General features: G+C 40.2%; 1 protein-coding gene and 1 long non-coding RNA gene across 2 annotated transcripts in view; one reads left to right on the forward strand and one right to left on the reverse strand.

Annotated features, from left to right (window-relative positions):
* LOC109918544 (arachidonate 5-lipoxygenase-activating protein) overlaps window positions 1-15,624 on the reverse strand; it is a 20,490-nt gene extending 4,866 nt beyond the window's left edge. The window contains exons 1-4 of the mRNA XM_020518475.2: window positions 15,288-15,624; window positions 15,088-15,169; window positions 2,860-2,930; window positions 1,077-1,158 (exon numbers count right to left, since the gene is read on the reverse strand). Of these exons, the coding sequence (XP_020374064.2) occupies window positions 1,077-1,158; window positions 2,860-2,930; window positions 15,088-15,169; window positions 15,288-15,357 (305 nt within the window). The 5' untranslated portion in view covers window positions 15,358-15,624. The remainder of the gene's footprint in view (window positions 1-1,076; window positions 1,159-2,859; window positions 2,931-15,087; window positions 15,170-15,287) is intronic.
* On the forward strand, window positions 14,229-19,334 carry LOC125483351. Its single transcript, XR_007262312.1, has 3 exons — window positions 14,229-14,270; window positions 14,633-14,772; window positions 19,030-19,334. It is a non-coding gene; the product is annotated as an uncharacterized LOC125483351 (long non-coding RNA).
* The last annotated feature ends 171 nt before the right edge of the window (window positions 19,335-19,505 follow it).

Below are 19,505 nucleotides of genomic sequence, written 5' to 3' on the forward strand. Positions count from 1 at the left end.
AGGCTGATGTTTCGGGCCTAGACCCTTCTAGGCCCGAAACGTCAGCCTCTCTGCTCCTATGATGCTGCTTGGCCTGCTGTGTTCATCCAGCCCTGCACCTTGTTGTCTCAATAATTTTTCAAACTTTCTTCTTATTTGTATTTCCTCAAAGCAGGTAGGATCATGGCAAGTCTGAGTTGTACACAATTAAATATATTTTTCAGTCCCCTTATTCAAGGAAGTGATGAGATCTGATCAAATGCCATTTTACATTCGGCTCAAGTTTATTTTCCAGCTCCTCAAATTGGTGATTCAAAGATAGCACCTCTAACATGACACAGTCACCTGAATAAATGATCACTGAAGCATTTTCAAAATCTAAAGTAGGATTAACTATTAAAAAACAACAAATTTAAATGTAGAAGATGATCTGGTAGTTTTTAAAAGGAAGTAAAAACCACAATGTTCACTCTACTGATGTGGAAATAATACTAGACATTCAGGCAGCTAGATGAAAGAGGAAATTGTTTCAAAATAAGATAAGAGCTACAGGACAATGTTGAATTACTACACTGCAAACTTGGAAGAATGAGTTTGCTACACGATTGTGAAGTTTGACTGATCTTCTCCATATGAGCTATTTTTTTGAATAAAAGTGCCATCTGACTTTGAAAGGTGAGCTGCAAGTGCTGAGCCAGTGTTCACAGGCAGCTTGCTAAGCAGGCTGGATGGATAGTTTTATCCAATATTATGTTCTCCAGAAGCATCCACATGAGGCTACCTGGTTGTGCAGGCAGATAGGCTTTTCTGAGGTTGTGTGTTGCTCAAGACAAAGATTTTATTTATTCCCCAAGAACTGGCTACTTGATGAACCATAGCTGATATTAACAATAAGTAATACAACTGAAAAATATTTTTTGATTTCACACCATCAACATCTTTACTTTCACCCAATTAGCTCAACAATTCATCGCTTATCTTAAAGGTTTAATTGAAATATTAACCACAATGGCAAGACATCTCGTGGTTAATATTAATGAGACCTGAAGATACAGACTAATAATTTTAAAAATGCTTACAGTACGAAGAACTGTTACCTTTGACTGTTCTCTCCTAAATAACCCACGAAGTATTTGTGCCTCACCACCAAATACAACAATCCAGCGAAGGCTGCGGGAGCTAACAAAAGTGAAATCACAGAGCAATATTATTTAAAGCAAAACAGCAAACCATGATCTCATAATCACAATAACCTAAAGCTATGAGTGAATAAACCTCAAAAGTGTTGCTAAGCAGTGAGGTTTAATCATCTCAGTGTTGTGAAGGATGGGTTCAGCTTCATTGCCACAGGAGGCTCAATCATTCACATCATGACATTCATCTGGTCCCTCAAGGAAAGGATTGTACAGAAAAACACCACTGACCACAAATGCAATGGTCTGCATGTAGCTTTCTGAAGGGCCTGTGGAAAAACAAAGTGTGAATCCTGTTGGATTATTCCCTAAGCAAACTGTCAAATTCACTTGGAAGAATGCGTCAATACCAGGATATTTAAACAACCATCAAGATGTAGCTTGTCTTGCATTGAGAAGGGCCCTTGGGTCCGATCCAGAGTCTGAGTGCTGATGCATCCTACCCTTCAGGCAGTTTTAATGGGGAAGAAATCGCCACCCACTTCCTTCTCGATTGCACAATTGCAAAACAGGTCTTTAAAGAGACACAATGTTTTTTTTAATCAAAGCTCATTTGGAGTATCCTATAATGTAGGACTTTACACTCAGTGGGCTGGTCCCAGGGACACAGAATGAGACAAACATCAACACTGGAGGACTATCAACTCATTGAAAGATGCTCTTTGATCTGTCCAAAATTTTATAATCTTCCAGCACAAAGAGTTTTTGATGACCTGGCACATTCCAAGCTCCAGCACTCTGTGATAAGGGACATTCTTAAGCTTTGCCAGGTACTGCAAAGGCTCAATGGGGAAAGGCCGCTGTCTATGGCTCTCGTACACATAGTTTCAAAACCCTTGATATACAATGTAAAACCCCTTAGGCTATATTCACCAGAGAATGTTGAATGAGAAATATAAATTTACATTGTAAATATAAACTGTAATGTCAGGTGTGATGAGGCACCTCATATTCTGTAATGAAATAAACTGATCTGCATGACACTTCGTGTATTGCCAAATTTGAACCGTTATGAAACAATTTGGAAAAATTATGAATGAAATGTATTTTTGGAAAAATGTTGGTCTAAGACCAGTGTGTCATACTGTTGAAGTTACAAGGTAGGGCGGCACGGTGGTTCAGTGGTTGGCACTGCTGCCTCACAGCGCTAGAGACCCAGGTTTGATTCCACCTTTGGGCAACTGTCTGTGTGGAGTTTGCATGTTTTCCCCATGTCTGCGTGGGTTTCCTCTGGGTGGTCTAGTTTCCTCCCACAGTCCAAAGATGTGCAGGCTATGTGGATATGCTAAATTGCTCATAGTGTGTAGGGATGTTTAGTTTAGTTGGGTTATAGGGGGATGGGTCTGGGTGGGATGCTCTGTAGATCAGTGTGGACTTGTTGGGCCGAAGGGCCTGTCCCCACAACATAGAGATTCTATGATTTACAGAAAGAGGTTAAGCTGGACTTGTTATTCAAAGCTGTTTATTTGTTGGACTTATAACAGAGACAAGGATGGAGGATTAGGGTATGTGTTCTGCTTGCAGCACAAATTTTTCTATGGTTCCAACTCAGTCTCAAAATGCCCCAAATTATCTATAAAACACATCAGAAACACGTGAGTGAATATTGGTTGAAAAAATTTAAATAACATAACTAAAGATATACAAATTTTCATTTCACAAGCAAATTCTTTAGATGTAAACTTACCTTGACTACAGAAAATTCCAGCAGTCCACAGTAAAGCAAGAAATGTGGGATAAACCTCAGCGCAATTATGGCTAAACACAAAACAGAACGTGTAGTTAAAGGTCACATGAATTTCCTTGCAATGTTTTAGGAGCATAGGAACAGGAGCTGGCCATTCATCTGAGCTCTTCCACAATTCAGAGAGGTAACTTAACTCCATATTCTTGTCTAGCGATGATATATGCATCTCAAATTTATAATCATTAATTAAGTTAGCATCCACTGTTTTTTGTGGAAGAGAATTCCGCACTTCTACCATTCTTTGTTTCCTAGAAATGTTTCCTAATTTTCTCATGAATTATCTAATTCCAATTTTGAGGTTAAGATTAGGCCATCAGAATGGAATGTTTATTAGCATCTCCTCTGTCAATTACTTTCAGAATCCCAAAAACCTTCGATTAAATCATCCTCTAATTTCCAGTACTCCTGAAAATACAAGCCGAGTTTGTGCAACCTTCATAATCCAGCCATTGGAGCACTGGTAAGTACTGATTAATTTCCACTGCACTTCTTTAAAGGTCAATATATTCATTCCAAGATGCATTGACAGCAGACAAAATGGAATACTTGTTCAACACGCATCTCATTGAAAGAAGGAAATCTACTAATATGTAACGTTAGTCCCACATCAATGTAGTAGGTAGCTTTTTGAAGTGAACTAGCCAGCCACTCAGTTATATGAAACCACTACAAAGATGCAACACATAAACCACAGTGATTCAAGCAGAAGGGCAACTGCCTCTCTGTCTAGAATAATAGAACCCCTCCAGTGTGGGAGGGGGCCACTTGGCCCATCAATTCCACACCAACCCTCCAAAGAGCATCCCATCCAGCCTCCTACTGCATCCCCATATTTACAATGGCTGATCCATTTAGCCTACACATCCCTAAGCACTACAGACAAGTTAGCCTGGCCAATCCATCTAACCTGCAAATCTTTGGACTATGGGAGGAAACCGGAGAACTTTGCAGAAATCCACACAGATAACATGCAAATTCCACACAGACAGCCACCCAAGGCTGGAATGAACCTGGGTCCCTGGTGCTGTGAGGCAGCTGTGCTAAGCACTGAACCACCATGCCCCCCATATAGGCTATCTAGAGAACTAAGTGCGGATAATAAAGGCTGACATTGCAACAACCATGTGACAAAAAAAATATCCTTTGAAAGGTTTGTTTAAAATATACATTATTCAGCCAAAGAAGGAGAAGTGAAACAATGCTAAGATTAATGGACAAGTTAAAAATAAAGCAATGGACATATAAAACCTTAATAAAACTTATTTGCATGCTAATATTACTTCTTGAAATTCAAAGAAAGTTAATCTAGCAAACAGTGACAATGACATGAAATACAGATACTGTACATTCATGTGTAAAATGGAAATCAGCTATATATGTAAAAAGATCTAGCAGTGTGAAAATGAATAATAATTTGAGTTTTATATTATTTTCATATTTTTTCACCTTGTTCCTCCTTTTGTGATGAATAAATGACTGTAAAACACTCTCAGCTCACAGATTAAGGAATCATGTTAAATATGACAGATTGAGTGAAGTTTTTTCATTAAGGCCTTAGATCATTATTCATTGCCTGGAGTTTCCATTATTTTCACAGTGTGGTTCCATACAAGCTACAGTTCACTTTTTTTCATTGATTCAAGGAATGCAGACATCACTGGCTAAGTCAGCATTTATCATCCACCTCTAACTGGCCTGGAGAAGATGATGGTGAGCTACCTTCTTGAACCTTCTTGCAGTCTTTGGGTTGTATGTACATTCACAGAGCTATTAGGAAGTGAGTTCACATGACCAGAGGAAACAGGAACAGGATTAGGCTATTTATGCCCCTTGAGCCTGCTCTGCCATTCAATTAGATCATAGCTGATCTGATACTCCTCACTTCCACTTTTCTGCCCTTTCCCTACAGCCTTGATTTCCCCACTGATCAATTATCTTACCTTCTCAGCCTTGAATTTACACAAGGATTCTGGCCCCACAGCTCTCTGTGGCAAGGAGTTGCAAAGACTTACAATAGAATATTGTTTATTGTCACTTGTACTCCAGTACAGAAGTGTAGGAGTACAGTGAAAGGTTTTTATAATGGCTGCCTTTTAATGGCGCCATCTTGGATACAAGTACCCAGGTACAAGTCTTACAGAGTAAAAAATAGTGTCGTTATACAAAAGAGGATTAAAAGGAAAGCATAAGCATCGCTTACAGTGACTGAGAATGAGTTAGGAATGAGATAGTTATAACATTGTGAACAGCCTGATAAAGAGTTCCAAACAGCAGCAGCTCAGCACATGGTGCCAGACCAAAGTCTAGCAACTGTCCTGCATCGCTCCAGCCTCCAGGCCGGTCTTCACCAGCACTTTGCAGCAACAAGGTAAGTCGCACTGTACCGGGATTCACTTCACCTCGTGCCACTATTGAGAATCTCTTCTGAGAGAAGAAATTCCTCCTCATCTCATTCTTAAATTGGTGCCCCTTTATTCTTAGGCTATGCCTTCCGCTCTTAGACTCTCTCATGAGGGGAAACATCCTTTCAGCATTTACCTTGTCAAGCCCATTAAGATTCCTATATATCTCAATGAGATCACATTTCATTCTTCTAAACTGCAAGGAATAGAGTCCCAATCTGTTTAATTTTCGCTCATAAGATAATCCCTCTATATCATCCTAGTTAATCTTCTCTGAATTGCCTCCAATGAAATAATATCCTTTCTTAAATAAGGGGGCCAAAACTGCTCACAGTACTTCTAATGTGGTCTCACCAGTACCTTGTTCAGTTGCAGTAAGACCTCCCAACTCTTGTACTCAAAACCCCATGATTTTGACCAGCACAATGAAGGAATAAGGTATAGCTCCAAGTCAGAACGGTGGAAATCAACAGTCATAGTGATGAAAAGGAGATTCAAAATTCAATTGAAGCTACACATTTCACATTGAGCGATAATGTGGCCAAATTCAAGACATGTCAAGAGGAACAGATTTCAATTGTGGTCCATCTTGCTAGCAGCAATGACCATTTGGTGGGGATAGGGTTAGTCTTGGTGGTGACAATTGCTATAAACAATTATTCGACAACTAGGTGTATACGAGAATTACAGTTCATTGTGTGATGCATCTGATTGTACTAAAGTATCTGTGTCATCATATTGTACTACCTTCACTGAAAGAGCTAAAGACATAAAATTACAAGAGCAGAATAGTTCTGCAGAAATAGTTTGTGCATTCATGAACTGTAAAAAAGGGGAAACAGATTTCATATTTCAAGCAACCACTTTGAGAATGCAATGAAGTGCTGCAATAAGAAATAAACTGGAAATGGCATCATATGAGGTGAGACTTTAAACATATGTGTACTGCTTTATGTTAAGCAGGATATTGCTCAAGAGGAAATCCCTTTCTTTAAGTTTCTTGCTCATGTTCTGCATATGACAAGTATCAGCCAGATGCTTCCAAGATTGATAAGATGAGTCTCTTATTGGGCAAAATTCAGAATGTGAAAAATACCATTCAATGCTGCCAGTCTGTGGTAGTATACTGACATCAAATAAAGTATTGAGGTGCATTGTCTGATTAGATCCCATTATATTGTCCAATACCATACTTGTTTAGATGCTAAAAGGTTAATTGAAATACTAGCCAATAAAGTTAGTGAACAAGAAAATAGGTGATTTTTGAGCTGATTGAATTGATATATATACATGAGCTGGAAGAAGCATTAATTTCACTTGGAACAGTAAAGGTGGAAGTTATTCTCTGTCATAATTGCCTCCCAAATTCTCAATCCCTCTCACACTATGACAATATGGGACAAGTGAGGTCAAGCTCTTTCTTAAGAATCAATAAGCATTTGAGTCAGGTTAGGTAGTTTATTGAGCAGCATGCTGATACTACAGAAACAATTAGCATGTGTATCTTCTTTTGTAGAAAACAGTGTCTGTCACAAATTATGCTAAAAAGGAGACACATAAAAACATAAAGCTAAAAGCATAACATCATCTAGTATCCTTTCAAGTTGAATTGACTATGCTCATTGCTTAAAAATAAAGTGGAAAAAGTGCCCAAGAGACTAACAAACATTCAGACCCAATGAATTTAATGACAACAAGGTGCAGGGCTGGATGAACACAGCAGGCCAAGCAGCATCATAGGAGCAGAGAGGCTGACGTTTCGGGCCTAGACCCTTCATCAGAAAGCCAATGAATTTAATCTCAGGTTGAAAACTATTGACATTGAAAGTGATAGAAATTTAGAATTTCAACAAGGATAATAGTGACAGTTCATTATCAGCTTCGATGCTCTGACAATTTAGTTCATTCATTATGTGATTTATAAAAGAATTAATATTTTTTTCATTTCCAACATTCTTTACATTTTATCACAGCTGACATTGGGAGACCTAATATCGCAATTGCTTATTGTAGCTGGGAGAGATCAGTGATGATTTCAGAGCCCCTGGTCAGCTATGTGTTTGATTTTAAGACTTAAAAAAACATAAATCTTAATTTGTTTTTTTTCAGTGTAAATCTATTATGGTGAGTGGAGTGAGGGATTTTTTTTGTTTATGTTTTACTGAGATCTGTCTTTTGATTGAATTTTAATATAAAGGGCAGGTATTGTTAGCCTAGAGCAATGTTTTGGGTAGTAAGGCTGTGCTAATGCTGAGTTTCGAGCAAAGTGTGTTGTGTTTGTTTTTAGGTATTTTCTGGGTCTGTAGATTGTTAAATGGGCAGAGATGGCTTTTAGTAGAGTGATGTGCTCTCCCTGTTGGATGTGGAAGATCAAAGAGATTTTCAATGTCCCGGGAGATTATGTCTGCAGGAAGTGTGTTTGGCTCGTATGGATGGAATCGAGCAGCTGTTAGGGGCAATGAGGAATTTACAGAAGCTAGGTGGGTGTGATGGATGATAGTTTCAGGAAGGGAGATAAACTGAAGATACAGTCAGTTAGATGGGTTACTGCCAGAAAAGGTGGGAGAGGTAGGCAGGTAGTGCAAGAGTCTCCTGTGGCTATCCCCATCTCAAACAAGTTTACTGTTTTGGATACTGCAGTGGCTGATGGTCTGTTAGGGAAATATAGCACTGACAACCAGGTTTCTGGTACCCTGATTGGCTCTACTGTAAGGGGGGTGGTGGGGGGTGGTGGTATTTCAGGTTCCAAGCAATTGATTGTAATAGGGCATTCTCTGGTCTGGGTCACACACAGATGATTCCACAGCCGTCAGCAAGACATCAGGATGGTGTGTTACCTCCCTAGTGCCAGGATCAAGGATATATCAGAGCGGGTGCAGAATATTCCTAAAGTGGAGTGACAAACAGAAGGTCGTTGTACACATTACCTATGTTGTTGGTACCAGAGAAAGGAACAATGTTCTGCAGAGAGAATATAGGAAATTAGGCAGGAGGTTGAAAAGCAGGTCTTTGAGGGTAGTAATATTTGGATTACATCTAGTACCAAGTGCCAGTGACAGTAGGATAAGAGGACAGGACAGATGAATGTGTGACAAATGAGCTGGTGCAAGGGGCAGGGATTCACATTTTTGGATCATTAGGATCTCCTCTAAGGTAGAATTGACCTGTATAAGAAGAGCGGGTTGCACCTGAATTGGAAGGGGACCAATATCCTGGTGGGTATATTTGCTGGTGCTACTCGAGAGGATTTAAACTACTAGGGGGGAGGGAGGGACCCAAAGAGATAATGAGAAAAGAGATTAGTCTGAGGCTGGTACAGTAGCAGGGGGGCAAGCTGAATAGTCAAGATAGGCAAGAGCATGGTAGAGAACAAGGTAAGACTGAGAAATTAAATTGCATTTATTTCAATGCAAGAGGCCTGACAGGCAAAGCAGATGAACTTAGGGCATGGTTGGGAACATTGGACTGGAATATCCTAACTATTACAGAAACATGGCTTAGGGAGGGCAGCTTATTGTTCTGGGGTATAGATGCTACAAGAAGGATAGAAAGCGGAGGGGCAAAAGAGGAGGCGGAGTGGCATTTTTGGTTAGGGATAACATTATAGTTGTACTTAAGGAGGATATTCCTGGGAGAACTTGCAGTGAAGTTATATGGATGGAGCTGAGTAATAAGAAAGGGATGATCACCTTACTGGGATTGTACTACATGCCCCCAGTAGTCAGAGGGAAACTGAGAAGCAAACATGTAAGGAAATATCTGTCAGATATCTGTAAGAATAAAAGGTTTGTGATGGTAGGGGATTTGAACTTTCCAAACATAGACTGGGACTGCCATAGTGTTAAGGGATTGGATGGAGAGGAATTTTCTTATTCAATATTTGGATGTATCTAATCAAGAAGGAGAAAAACTTGACCTTCTCTTGGGAAATAAAGCAGTGCAAGTGACTGAGGTATTAGTGAGGCAGTACTTTGGGGCCAGTGATCATAATTCCATTAGTTTTAAAATAATTATAGAAAAGGATAGAGCTGATCTAAAAATTAAAGTTCTAAATTGGAGTAAGGGCAATTTTGATAGTTTTAGGCAGGAACTTTCAAAAGTTGTATTGGGGGAGGCTGTTTGCAGGTAAAATGATGGTCGGAAAATGCAAGGCCTTCAAAAATGAGATAACGAGAATTCAGAGACAGTATGTTCTGTTTGTGCAAAGGGCAAGGCTGGTAGGTGTAGGGAATGCTGGATGACTAGAAAAATTGAGGCTCTGGTCAAAAAAAAGAAGGAAGCTTATATCAGGTATAGACATCAGGGTTCGAGTGAATCTCTAGAAGAGCATAAGGGCAGCAGGAGCATACTTAAGAAGGAAATCAGGAGGAAAGAAAAAGGGACATGAGATAGCTTTGGCAAATAGGGTTAAGGAGAATCCAAAGAGATTCTACAGATACATTAAAGGCAAATGAGTAACTGCAGAGAGAATAGGGGCCCCTTAAAGATCAACCAGGCCATATGTGTGGAATCACAGGAGATGCATGAGATACTAAACAAATATTTTGTGTCCATATTACAGAAGAGGAGGTGCTGGGGATCCTAAAATGCATGAAGGTGGATAAATCCTTGGGACCTGGCCAGGTGTATCCCAGAACTCTGTGGGTAGCTAGGGAAATAATTGCTGGGCCCCTTGCTGGGATATTTCTATCATCGACAGCCATGGATAAGGTGCCAGAAAACTGGAGAATGGCTGATATGGTGCCATTATTTAAGAAAGGTCATAAGGAAAAGCCAGGGAACTATAGACCTGTGAGCATGACGTTAGTGGTGGGTAAGTTGTTGGAGGGGATTCTGAGGGACAGGATCTATATGTATTTGGAAAGGCAAGGACTGATTAGGGATAGTCAGCATGGCTTTGTGCATGGGAAATCATGTATTACTGACTTGATCTAGTTTTTTGAAGAGGTGACAAAGAAGATTGATGAAGGCAGAGCAGTAGACATTGTCTATATGAACTTCAGCAAGGTGTTCAACAAGGTTTTACATGGTAGACTGGTTAGCAAGGCTAGATCACATCTGAAGAGAGCCAGCCAACTGAACACAAAATTGGCTGGAAGGTAGGAGACAGAGGATGATGGTAGAGGGGGTTTTTGGACTGGAGGCCTGTGACCAGCGGATGCTGCAAGAATCAGTGCCAGGTCCATTGCTTTTCGTTAGTTACAAAACTGATTTAAAAGTTGACTATAGGAGCTATGGTTAGTAAATTTGAGGATGACTCCAAAACTGTTGATGTAGTGACAGTGAAGATTATCTCAGAGTACAATGGGACCTTGATCAGATGGGCCAATGGGTAGAGGAGGGGCAGATGGAGTTTAATTTAAATAAATGTGAGATGTTGCATTTTGGTAAGGCAAACCAGGGCAGGATTTACACAGTAATGTTAAGGCACCAGGGACTGTTGCTGAACAAAGAGACCTAGGAGTGCAGGTGCATAGTTCTTTGAAAGTGGGATTGCAGGTAGACAGGGTGGTGAAGGTGGTGTTTGGTACAGTTGCCTTTATTAGTCGGTGCATTGAGTTTTGGGGGTGTACAGGACATTGGTGTGGCCACTTTTAGAATACTGCAATACTGCTATAGGAAGGATGCTGTGAAACATGGAAGGGTTCACAAAATGTTTGCAAGGATGTTGCTGGAATTGGAGGGTTTGGCCAACAGCGAAAGGCTGAATAAGCTGGGGCTTTTCTCCCTAAGCATCGGAGGCTGAGGGGTGGCCTTACAGAGATTTATAAAATCATGAGAGGCATGGATAGGGTGAATGGCAAAGGTCTTTTCCTAGGGTGGGGAGTCTACAATTAGAGGGCATAAGTTTAAGTTGAAAAGGGATAGATTTAAAAGGGACCTAAGGGGCAACTTTTTCATGCAGAGGGTGATGCATGTATGGAACGAGCTACCAGAGGAAGTGGTGGAGACGGGTACAATTGCAACATTTTAAAAAGCATCTCAATGGGTATATGAATAGGAAGGATTTACAATCATGGAATCATACAACATGGAAACTTCAGTCCAATCAGTTCATGCTGACCATAATCCCATAGTTCCACCTGCCTGTGCTTGGCATATATCTCTCCAAACATTTCTTATTCATGTACCTATCTGAATGACTTTTAAACATTGTAACTGTACCCACATCCACCACTTCCTCTGGAAGTTCATTCCACACACAAAACACTCTGTGTGTAAAAACAATTGCCCCTCAGGTCTTTTCAAAATCTTTCTCCTCTCACCCTAAAATATGCCCCCTTGTCTTGAAATCCTCCACCCTAGGAAAAAGGCACCTGCTATTTACCTTATCCATAACCCTAATTATTTTATAAGTCTGTATAAGGTCATTTCTCAACCTCTTATGCTCCAGTGAAAAAAGTCCCAGTCTATCCAGCCTCTCCTTATAACTAAAATAGTCCATTCTTGGCAACATCCTGGTAACTCTCTTTTGAATGCTCTCCAGTTTAATAATATCTTTTCTATAACAGGGAGTCCAGAACAGGACACAGTACTCCAGAAGAGGCCTCACCAACGTCCTGTATAATCTCAACATAAGTCCCAACTCCTACACTCAAACGTCTGAGCAACGAAGACAAGCGTGCTAAACACCTTCTTAATCACCCCATCCATATGTGATGCAAACTTCAAAGAGTTATGTGCCTGAACCCCTAGGTGTCTCTGTTCTAAAACACTGCCAAAGGCCTTACTTTTAATTGTATAAATTTTGTCTAATTTTGTTTTACCAAAATCCAATAGCTCGCATTTATCCAAATTAAAATCCATTTGCCATTCTTCGGCCCATTGACTCAATTGATCAAGATCTCTTTGTAATCTTAGATTATCTTTTTCACTGTCACAGAGGGATATGGATCAAACGCTGGCAAATGGGATTAGGTCAGATTAGGATATTGGTTCGGCTTGGATGAGTTGGACTGAACGATCTGTTTCCACGCTGTGTAACTGTATGACTCTATGACATCATTAAGCATTATTAAGCTTCACACTGGGAGGTGTGCAACACTCTGTAATAACATGTTTCACTTCACTGTTAGTTTGCCTTAACCTACTATCTGAGATGATTACTTTATAACCTAGGAGTGTTTCTAAATTCTGTTTGATTGAAGTGCAGTATCAAAATATCCTTTCCCATTTCCCTTTTTCTCTAAATTATTGTAATGTGGCAGCAAACCTATCCAAAACTTCAGAGGCAATCCTGTAGACAAAGAAATACACCTCCTCATGCATTTTGATTTAAATAGAAGTAATTTAACCGAATTTGAAAGTATGCCAGGAAAAAAAAATTAGTTTCCTCAGCATATACCAGCACATATAAGGGAAAACATTTTCAACCAACATGTGGTGGGGATCATGAATTCACTGTCTCTTAGGGTGTTACAGACAGAAATCTCATTACATTTAGGAAGTATTTAGATGTACATTTGCAATGCCAAGTCATAAGGCTGTGGTGCATATGCTGGAAAATAAGGTTTGAATAGTAGGCTAAAGAGGGGTCTAGGCCCGAAGCGTCAGCCTTCCTGCTCCTCTGATGCTGCCTGGCCTGCTGTGTTCATCCAGCTCTACACCTTGTTATCTCTTGAATAGTAGGCTGGTTGTTTTTGAACAGCGCAGTCTTATTGAGCTGAAGGGCTTTTTCCTATGTTGTAGCTCTCTGTGATTATGACTCAAGAGTGAAGCGTAGGGCTCGCCACAATACAGGTCAATTACACATTTCTTGTCTGAATCAATAACCATTGGGATTGGTTTTCAAAGAATAATTTGTGGAAGTTATTCAATAGATGTAGCAGAAGGAAATGGGCAAGAGTTTTAAAGTTATATTCTTGGAAAATAATTGGTTTCTAACCGATAATTACATAGCACGAGAAAAGTTAATAGATTAAAAAATACACTTTTAATGGCTTTGAATTTCAAAGGATAAAGTTTCTGGTATGTTGTTCTATTACCTACAGCATTATATACCCAAAATAGGCCAAACCTGTGCAAAAGATCACAGAATTTTGATCACTAGTTACATCCAGTGACATTCCACCTTTTTTGTGCTGGATTACAACACACAATGCTCAAAGCAGCCTCGCCTACAAATCTGGACCTGCCCCAAATTGAATTATAGACGATTGTAAATGTCTGCTAATGGAATTGTCTGGCAGATCTTCAAAGACTGTTTATAGCATCGCTACAGTGCAAAAAGAGGCCATTCAGCCCATCGAGCATCCCACCCAGAACCTCACATTTAGCACAGCTAATCCTCCTAGCCTGTACATCCCTGGACACTATGGGCAATTTAGCACCACAATCCACCTAATCTACACATTTTTGGATTGTGGGAGGAAACCCACACAGACACGGGGAGAATGTGCAAACACCATGCAGATAGTTGCTTGAGAGTTGAATCGAACCCAGGTCCCTGGCAGTGTGAGGTAGCAGTGCTAACCACTGAGCCATCATTCCATCTCTGTTAATATTTAACTGGCTCCTTTGGATCCAAGGACAATGAAGGATGTGTTTTAAACGCATTTGAATATAATTTTATTTCGTTTACTAAGAAACTGACCACTCTAGGCCAATATAACTAACAAATCATTCTGTATGGGGATTATTTTTATAATTGCCACCATATTCCATTCATCAATCAACCATAAGTTTTGCTGACCTACACTGCCTCCTGATTAAGAAGGAATTCTCATTTTTGCTTTCAAAACCTTCCACGGTCTCTTCACCCAAAACCATTATAACATCAAACTCTGATCCTGCAATGCTATGAGATATCTGTGCTCCGTCAGTTTTGGCCTCCGGGCTTCCCCTAGTTCGCATCAACTTCCTGGGTTCTTTTTGAATACTCTTCCTTAAATCTCTCTATATCTCTTTGAAGACACTCATAAAGACCTACCTCTTTGACAAAGCTTTTTGGTATGGGGTTCTGCAATAAGTTTTATTTTTAATTACTTCTGTGAAACATTTCCAGGTGTTGCATTCTGTTAAAGATGATAAATAATTACAAGTTGTGTGGTCTCAGTAAGATTCTTAAAAGTTCTATTATATTTCTGCCAAACTCCAGAACCATTGGTTGGGTTAGTCTCAGGTAATTACACTGTCGTAAATCCGATTCCAAACATTCATTGCGCTTTTCAGTTCAAAAAAATTAAGATACCTTGAACTGCAATTTACTTTTCTTAAAAAAAAACAGATTTACAATTGCCTGCAATTAGTTTAAAGTCATCCTCCAGGTGTACTTTATCTGTCCTTAATTTCTTGTTTGATCACTTCTTTAGACTCAATATGATCGAGCTCAAAATCAACTAGCAGGAGCCTTTGCAACGACCAAGTAGTTGGTCTGCATCTGGAAACAGCTTCAGACCACCATTATGAAAATGCTGCTTAATAATATTTCAGATATGAATTTGGAAAACTGGTAAGCAATGTCATTTGCAACGGTGTGTAACTCCCAAGAACCGTCATTTACTACAAGTATTTCCTTTCTACTTGAATCAATTGACTTTCCCCATTAATTGAACGATATTCAATGGGTGTTGTTTGATCCTAGTACAATTGGTTACTTTTATGACTAATCTCTGGTACTGTACTGAGTTCACCTTTTCCAAAGTGCCTGAAAATTGATCTTATTTAAATGGTAGCTCACTACCGATTTTAAATTTGAATAACATACACGGACTATTTTATTTTTCCACTTTACTAACAAGTTATTTGTAGAAAACGGTTGTCTTACTTTGCTATATTGATCCGGTCGAAAGCGCTATGAGTCGGCCGCTTCTGGAGGGATTCATTCTGCACTGTGTACGCAAAGAATACTGCAACAGAGGAACACAGAGAGTTCCCATCATATTGAAGGAACAGTATAGATGAACCGAATGCATTTACTTTGGTGTCGGTGTGCATACTGGTTGCATTGTAAAGCAGATGCCTTACCATTCTGAAGAGCACTGAGCAGAGTGATAGTACCCAGAAAGATCACATTGTCCAGAATCTCCATCTCCATGCTGACCGTCTCACAGTGCTTTGCGCTCCTGCCAGAGAAGGTCGTACCAATAAAGTAAAATGTCCGTAGCTTATCTCTCAATCGGTCCAACTTCCGATTTTTCTTTTACGTTACAAAAAGCGGAAGAAATGTTAAACCAAACTTTGAAAACAGGGGTGGGATGATGGGCAGACGAGATATGACTTTTATATTTGCTCTTACTACAAGCTGTGGTTGTGTCAAAGGAGTTTCATGGTAAAAGCAGATCAGTAAAGTCCATCGCTGGGAGCTAATATAGATTGCACAATTTCAGTGATAAATGGATTTCATCATTGTCAAGATAGAATGGGAAAACTTTGAAAGGTCACTATTGAACACATCGCCTTTACTCCTGCTCTTTGAAAGCTTTATCCGGTTAATATCATTCCTCTGTTCTTTCTCCAGAGCATTGCAGTTTTTTTTTTCGACATGTACTGGGAATATAGATTAAACACAGTACAGAAGGATTTCCTTAAGGAATTGTTCAAACTCTTAATAACAGGCTCTTCCATTGAGAAAGACTGTACCAGGTCAGAGGCTAGGACTCCTGCAGTGAGCAACTGGCCTCCTGACTCCCCAGAGCCTGTCCACTATCTACAAGGCACCAGTCAGGACTGTGATGGAATACTCCCCACTTATCTGGATGGGTATAGCTCCAACAACACTCGAGAAGCTTGACACCATCCAGGACAAAGCAGCCCGGCGGCATGGTGGCACAATGGTTAGCACTGCTGCCTCACAGTGCCAGGGACCCGGGTTTGATTCCACCCTTGGGTGACTGTTTGTGTGGAGTTTGCACATTCTCCCTGTATCTGCATGGGTTTCCTCCAGGTGCTCCGGTTTCCTCCCACAGTCCAAAGATGTGCAGGTTAGGTGGATTGGCTGTGCTAAATTGCCCGTAGTGTTCAGGGAGGTAGAGGGTGTATGTTAGGTGGGTCATAGAGCATCCCACCCAGACCCATCCCCCTGAGGTTTGGTGTAGAGTTGTCGGGCCAAAGGGCCTGTTTCCACACTGTAGGGATTCTATGATAGCCCGCTTGATTGACACCACGCCTACAAGCATCTACTGCCTCCGTCACTGAGGCTCAGCAGCAGCAGTGTGTACTACCTGCAAGATGCACTTCAGAAATTTAACAAAAATCCTTCCATGGCACCTTCTAAACTCACAACCATTACCACATAGAGGGACAAGGGCAACAGCTATGTACAAACACCACCACCTGCAAGTAACCCCACACCACTCAACATCCAGATTTGGAAATATATCACTGTTCTTTCAGTGTCATTGGTCAAAATCCTGGAACCCCCAACAGCAATGTGGGTCTACCTACTGCAATGGTTCAAGAAGGCAGATCACCACCACCTTCTCAAGGCAACTGGGGGGGGGGGGGCAACAAATGCTGGCCAACCAGTGATGCCCATGTCCCACATAAATCATGAAAAAGTATAGTATGCAGAAACTATGCATACGATTATGCAAGTCATGAGGAAATGTTGGCTTTATTGCAAGGGGTATGAAATGTAAAAGTAGGAAGGTCTTACTACAACTGTATAGCCAACCATTTGGGGGAGCATAGCTGGGGTACTGTGTGTAGTTTTGGTCTCCTTATTTTACTCTCACTGTGTTATGAAGTTGTGTAGAGTAATCATGAATTGGAAGGCAAGAAACCTTCTAGAATTTGTAAAAAAAAAAAAAAGGGGGAAGTGCGTAGTCCCTTTAAGAGGTTCTTTCTCTAAGCTTGAAGATTTACACAGAAAATGTGTGTAAGCAGCTGAATAGGAACAGCTAGTTCAGAAATTGAAACATGTATCAATTGGCTGTGTGATTAGAAACCTTAGGCTTGCTTTGGTGTTTTGGCAATGATCTGGAATCAGCCAATTAATTTAAACCAAACCCTTAGCAACTGAAAGCCAATTGAATTTAAATCTGATGGTTTTGACAACCTCAGACCAAAGCTTTTGTAAGAAAATTGATACGTCATCCAAGGTATATAACGTGAGGGCTTTTGAAAATCAGAGAGCGACCTGCCATCTGAGAAATAAGCGTCTAGCTCTCACAAGAAATCACTAAGCTCTCTAAGAAAGCACCATCTATCCATAAAAGGTACCACAGCACTTCTAGCTAAGAGTCCTCACAGAAAACTTCACAGAGAAAACATCCCTGACAGCTGGATCAGCAGAAGAAAGGCATTCGTGACTTGAGAACAGCAAATGAAAGGCATGTAGACTTTGAGTGACTAAGTTTCAATTTATTTCCTTATTACTTGGGTTTATATTAGTGGGACTTGTGTTTATTGGAACAGCATACCAGTAGGATTTAGTTCAGTTAGGAAATAATTAGTAGTTAAGGGGGAATTGTTTGGTTTGTTAGTTATTCTGTTAATTTGTTCACTGTTAGGGTTAAATAAATAAAATGTTACTTTTAAAGTGAATATCAGGGATTTCCTTTTATTTAATCTCCCCTTCTCTGTAACAACTGGAAGAAGTTCAGAGGAGGTTCACTAGCTGATTCCTGGGATGAGGAGTTGGTTTATGACAAAAGATTGAGCAGGTTGAGCCTATACTCCTCGGTATTTAGAAAAATAAGAGGTGATATTACTTGCAACAATAAGATCCTGAGGGGTATGACAGAGTAGGTGCAAAGAGGCTTCTACCCTTGTAGGGAAGCTAGAACTAAAGGGCACTGTTTAGAAATAAAGGCTCTCACATTTCAGACTATGATATAAATAAATTCCTTCAATTAGAGTATTGCTATTCTGCTAACAGAAACAATTTTTGATTATTTCACCTACCGTGATTATCACTGATTTAATCCCACAGTGGCCAAACCTAGTTTGTATATTCTGAAGCAGATTAGAGTTATTATTATTGCTTAGTAGTGGTCAGAATCTAATATGGAAATCCAATAGACATTTTATACATTTAAAGTGGTTTAACAGACTGTGCAGTTTGTTTTTCCTCCTTTCTACAGTATAAGAAACAGCACAGGGGAAAAGACTTCTCTCAACATGAACTTCAATAATCACTTAAAAGCCAAAAGAACTGCGGATGCCGTAAATCAGGAACAAAAACAAAGTTGCTGAAAAAGCTCAGCAGGTCTAGCAGCGTCTGTGGAGGAGAAAACAGAGTTAATGTTTCAGGTCTGGGTTCTGAGGAAGGGTCACCGGACCCAAAAACTTAACTCTGTTTTCTCCTCCACAGATGCTGAGCTTTTCCAGAAACTTTGTTTTTGTTCAATAATCACTTGATTGATACCACACCCATAAACATTCACACCGTCCACCACTGATGCTCAGTAGCAGTACTATATATCAGCTACAAGATGCACTGGAGAAATTCATCTAGGCTCCTTCCAAACCCACAACCACTACCATCTAGAAGGATAAGGGCTCTGGGTACATAGGAAAGTCACCACTTGCAACTTGACCCCAAGGTCACTCTCCACCCACACTTGGAAATACATTGCTGTTTCTCAGTGTTATTGAGTCAAATCCTGTAATTTCTTGCTTAATGGCATTGGGGGTCTAGTATACCAAATGGACTGCAATAGTTCAAGAAGGCAGCTTACCACCACCTTCTTCAGGGCAACTAGGGATGGGCAATAAATGCCACTTCCCATGGATGAATAACAGAACTGTTTCCCCCTCGCCCCAGCTTTCTGGAGATGTGTTTTCTGTGTTGGCTTCCTTCTCGCCTCTGAAACCGGATTACCGTTTTCTGCAGCATTATCGTTGAAGTGATGTTATCAACAAGAAGAAAGGAACAGCAATGGATCGCTAGGCAGTGTGGCCAATGAAATCCTCTTTGTAAAGTTCTCTGCAATAACCAATCAAAATGTATCTTTCTCATCACACTGCCTGTGTGATAGTATGGTCTAGAGGTGTTTCCAAACAAACCATAAAAAGTTTGGTTTTCAACTGGATGTGATGCATTAAAACACATAAAGTACATTGCAGAAACTTGCTGATTTTTATTTCACCACCTCAATTTTATCTCTTTCCATCTTTGTTTTTAATAGCCAGTTTTTTAACTCGTGTGTGTGTGTGTGTGTGTGTGTGTTTTCAGCTCCCTTCATGCGTTAGTAGCTCAGCCACATCCTTTCCACACTTGCAAATCATAAATCTAGGTGA

This window comes from Rhincodon typus, chromosome 6, assembly GCF_021869965.1.
Source record: "Rhincodon typus isolate 14 chromosome 6, sRhiTyp1.1, whole genome shotgun sequence".
In the NCBI taxonomy this organism is placed as follows: domain Eukaryota; kingdom Metazoa; phylum Chordata; class Chondrichthyes; order Orectolobiformes; family Rhincodontidae; genus Rhincodon; species Rhincodon typus.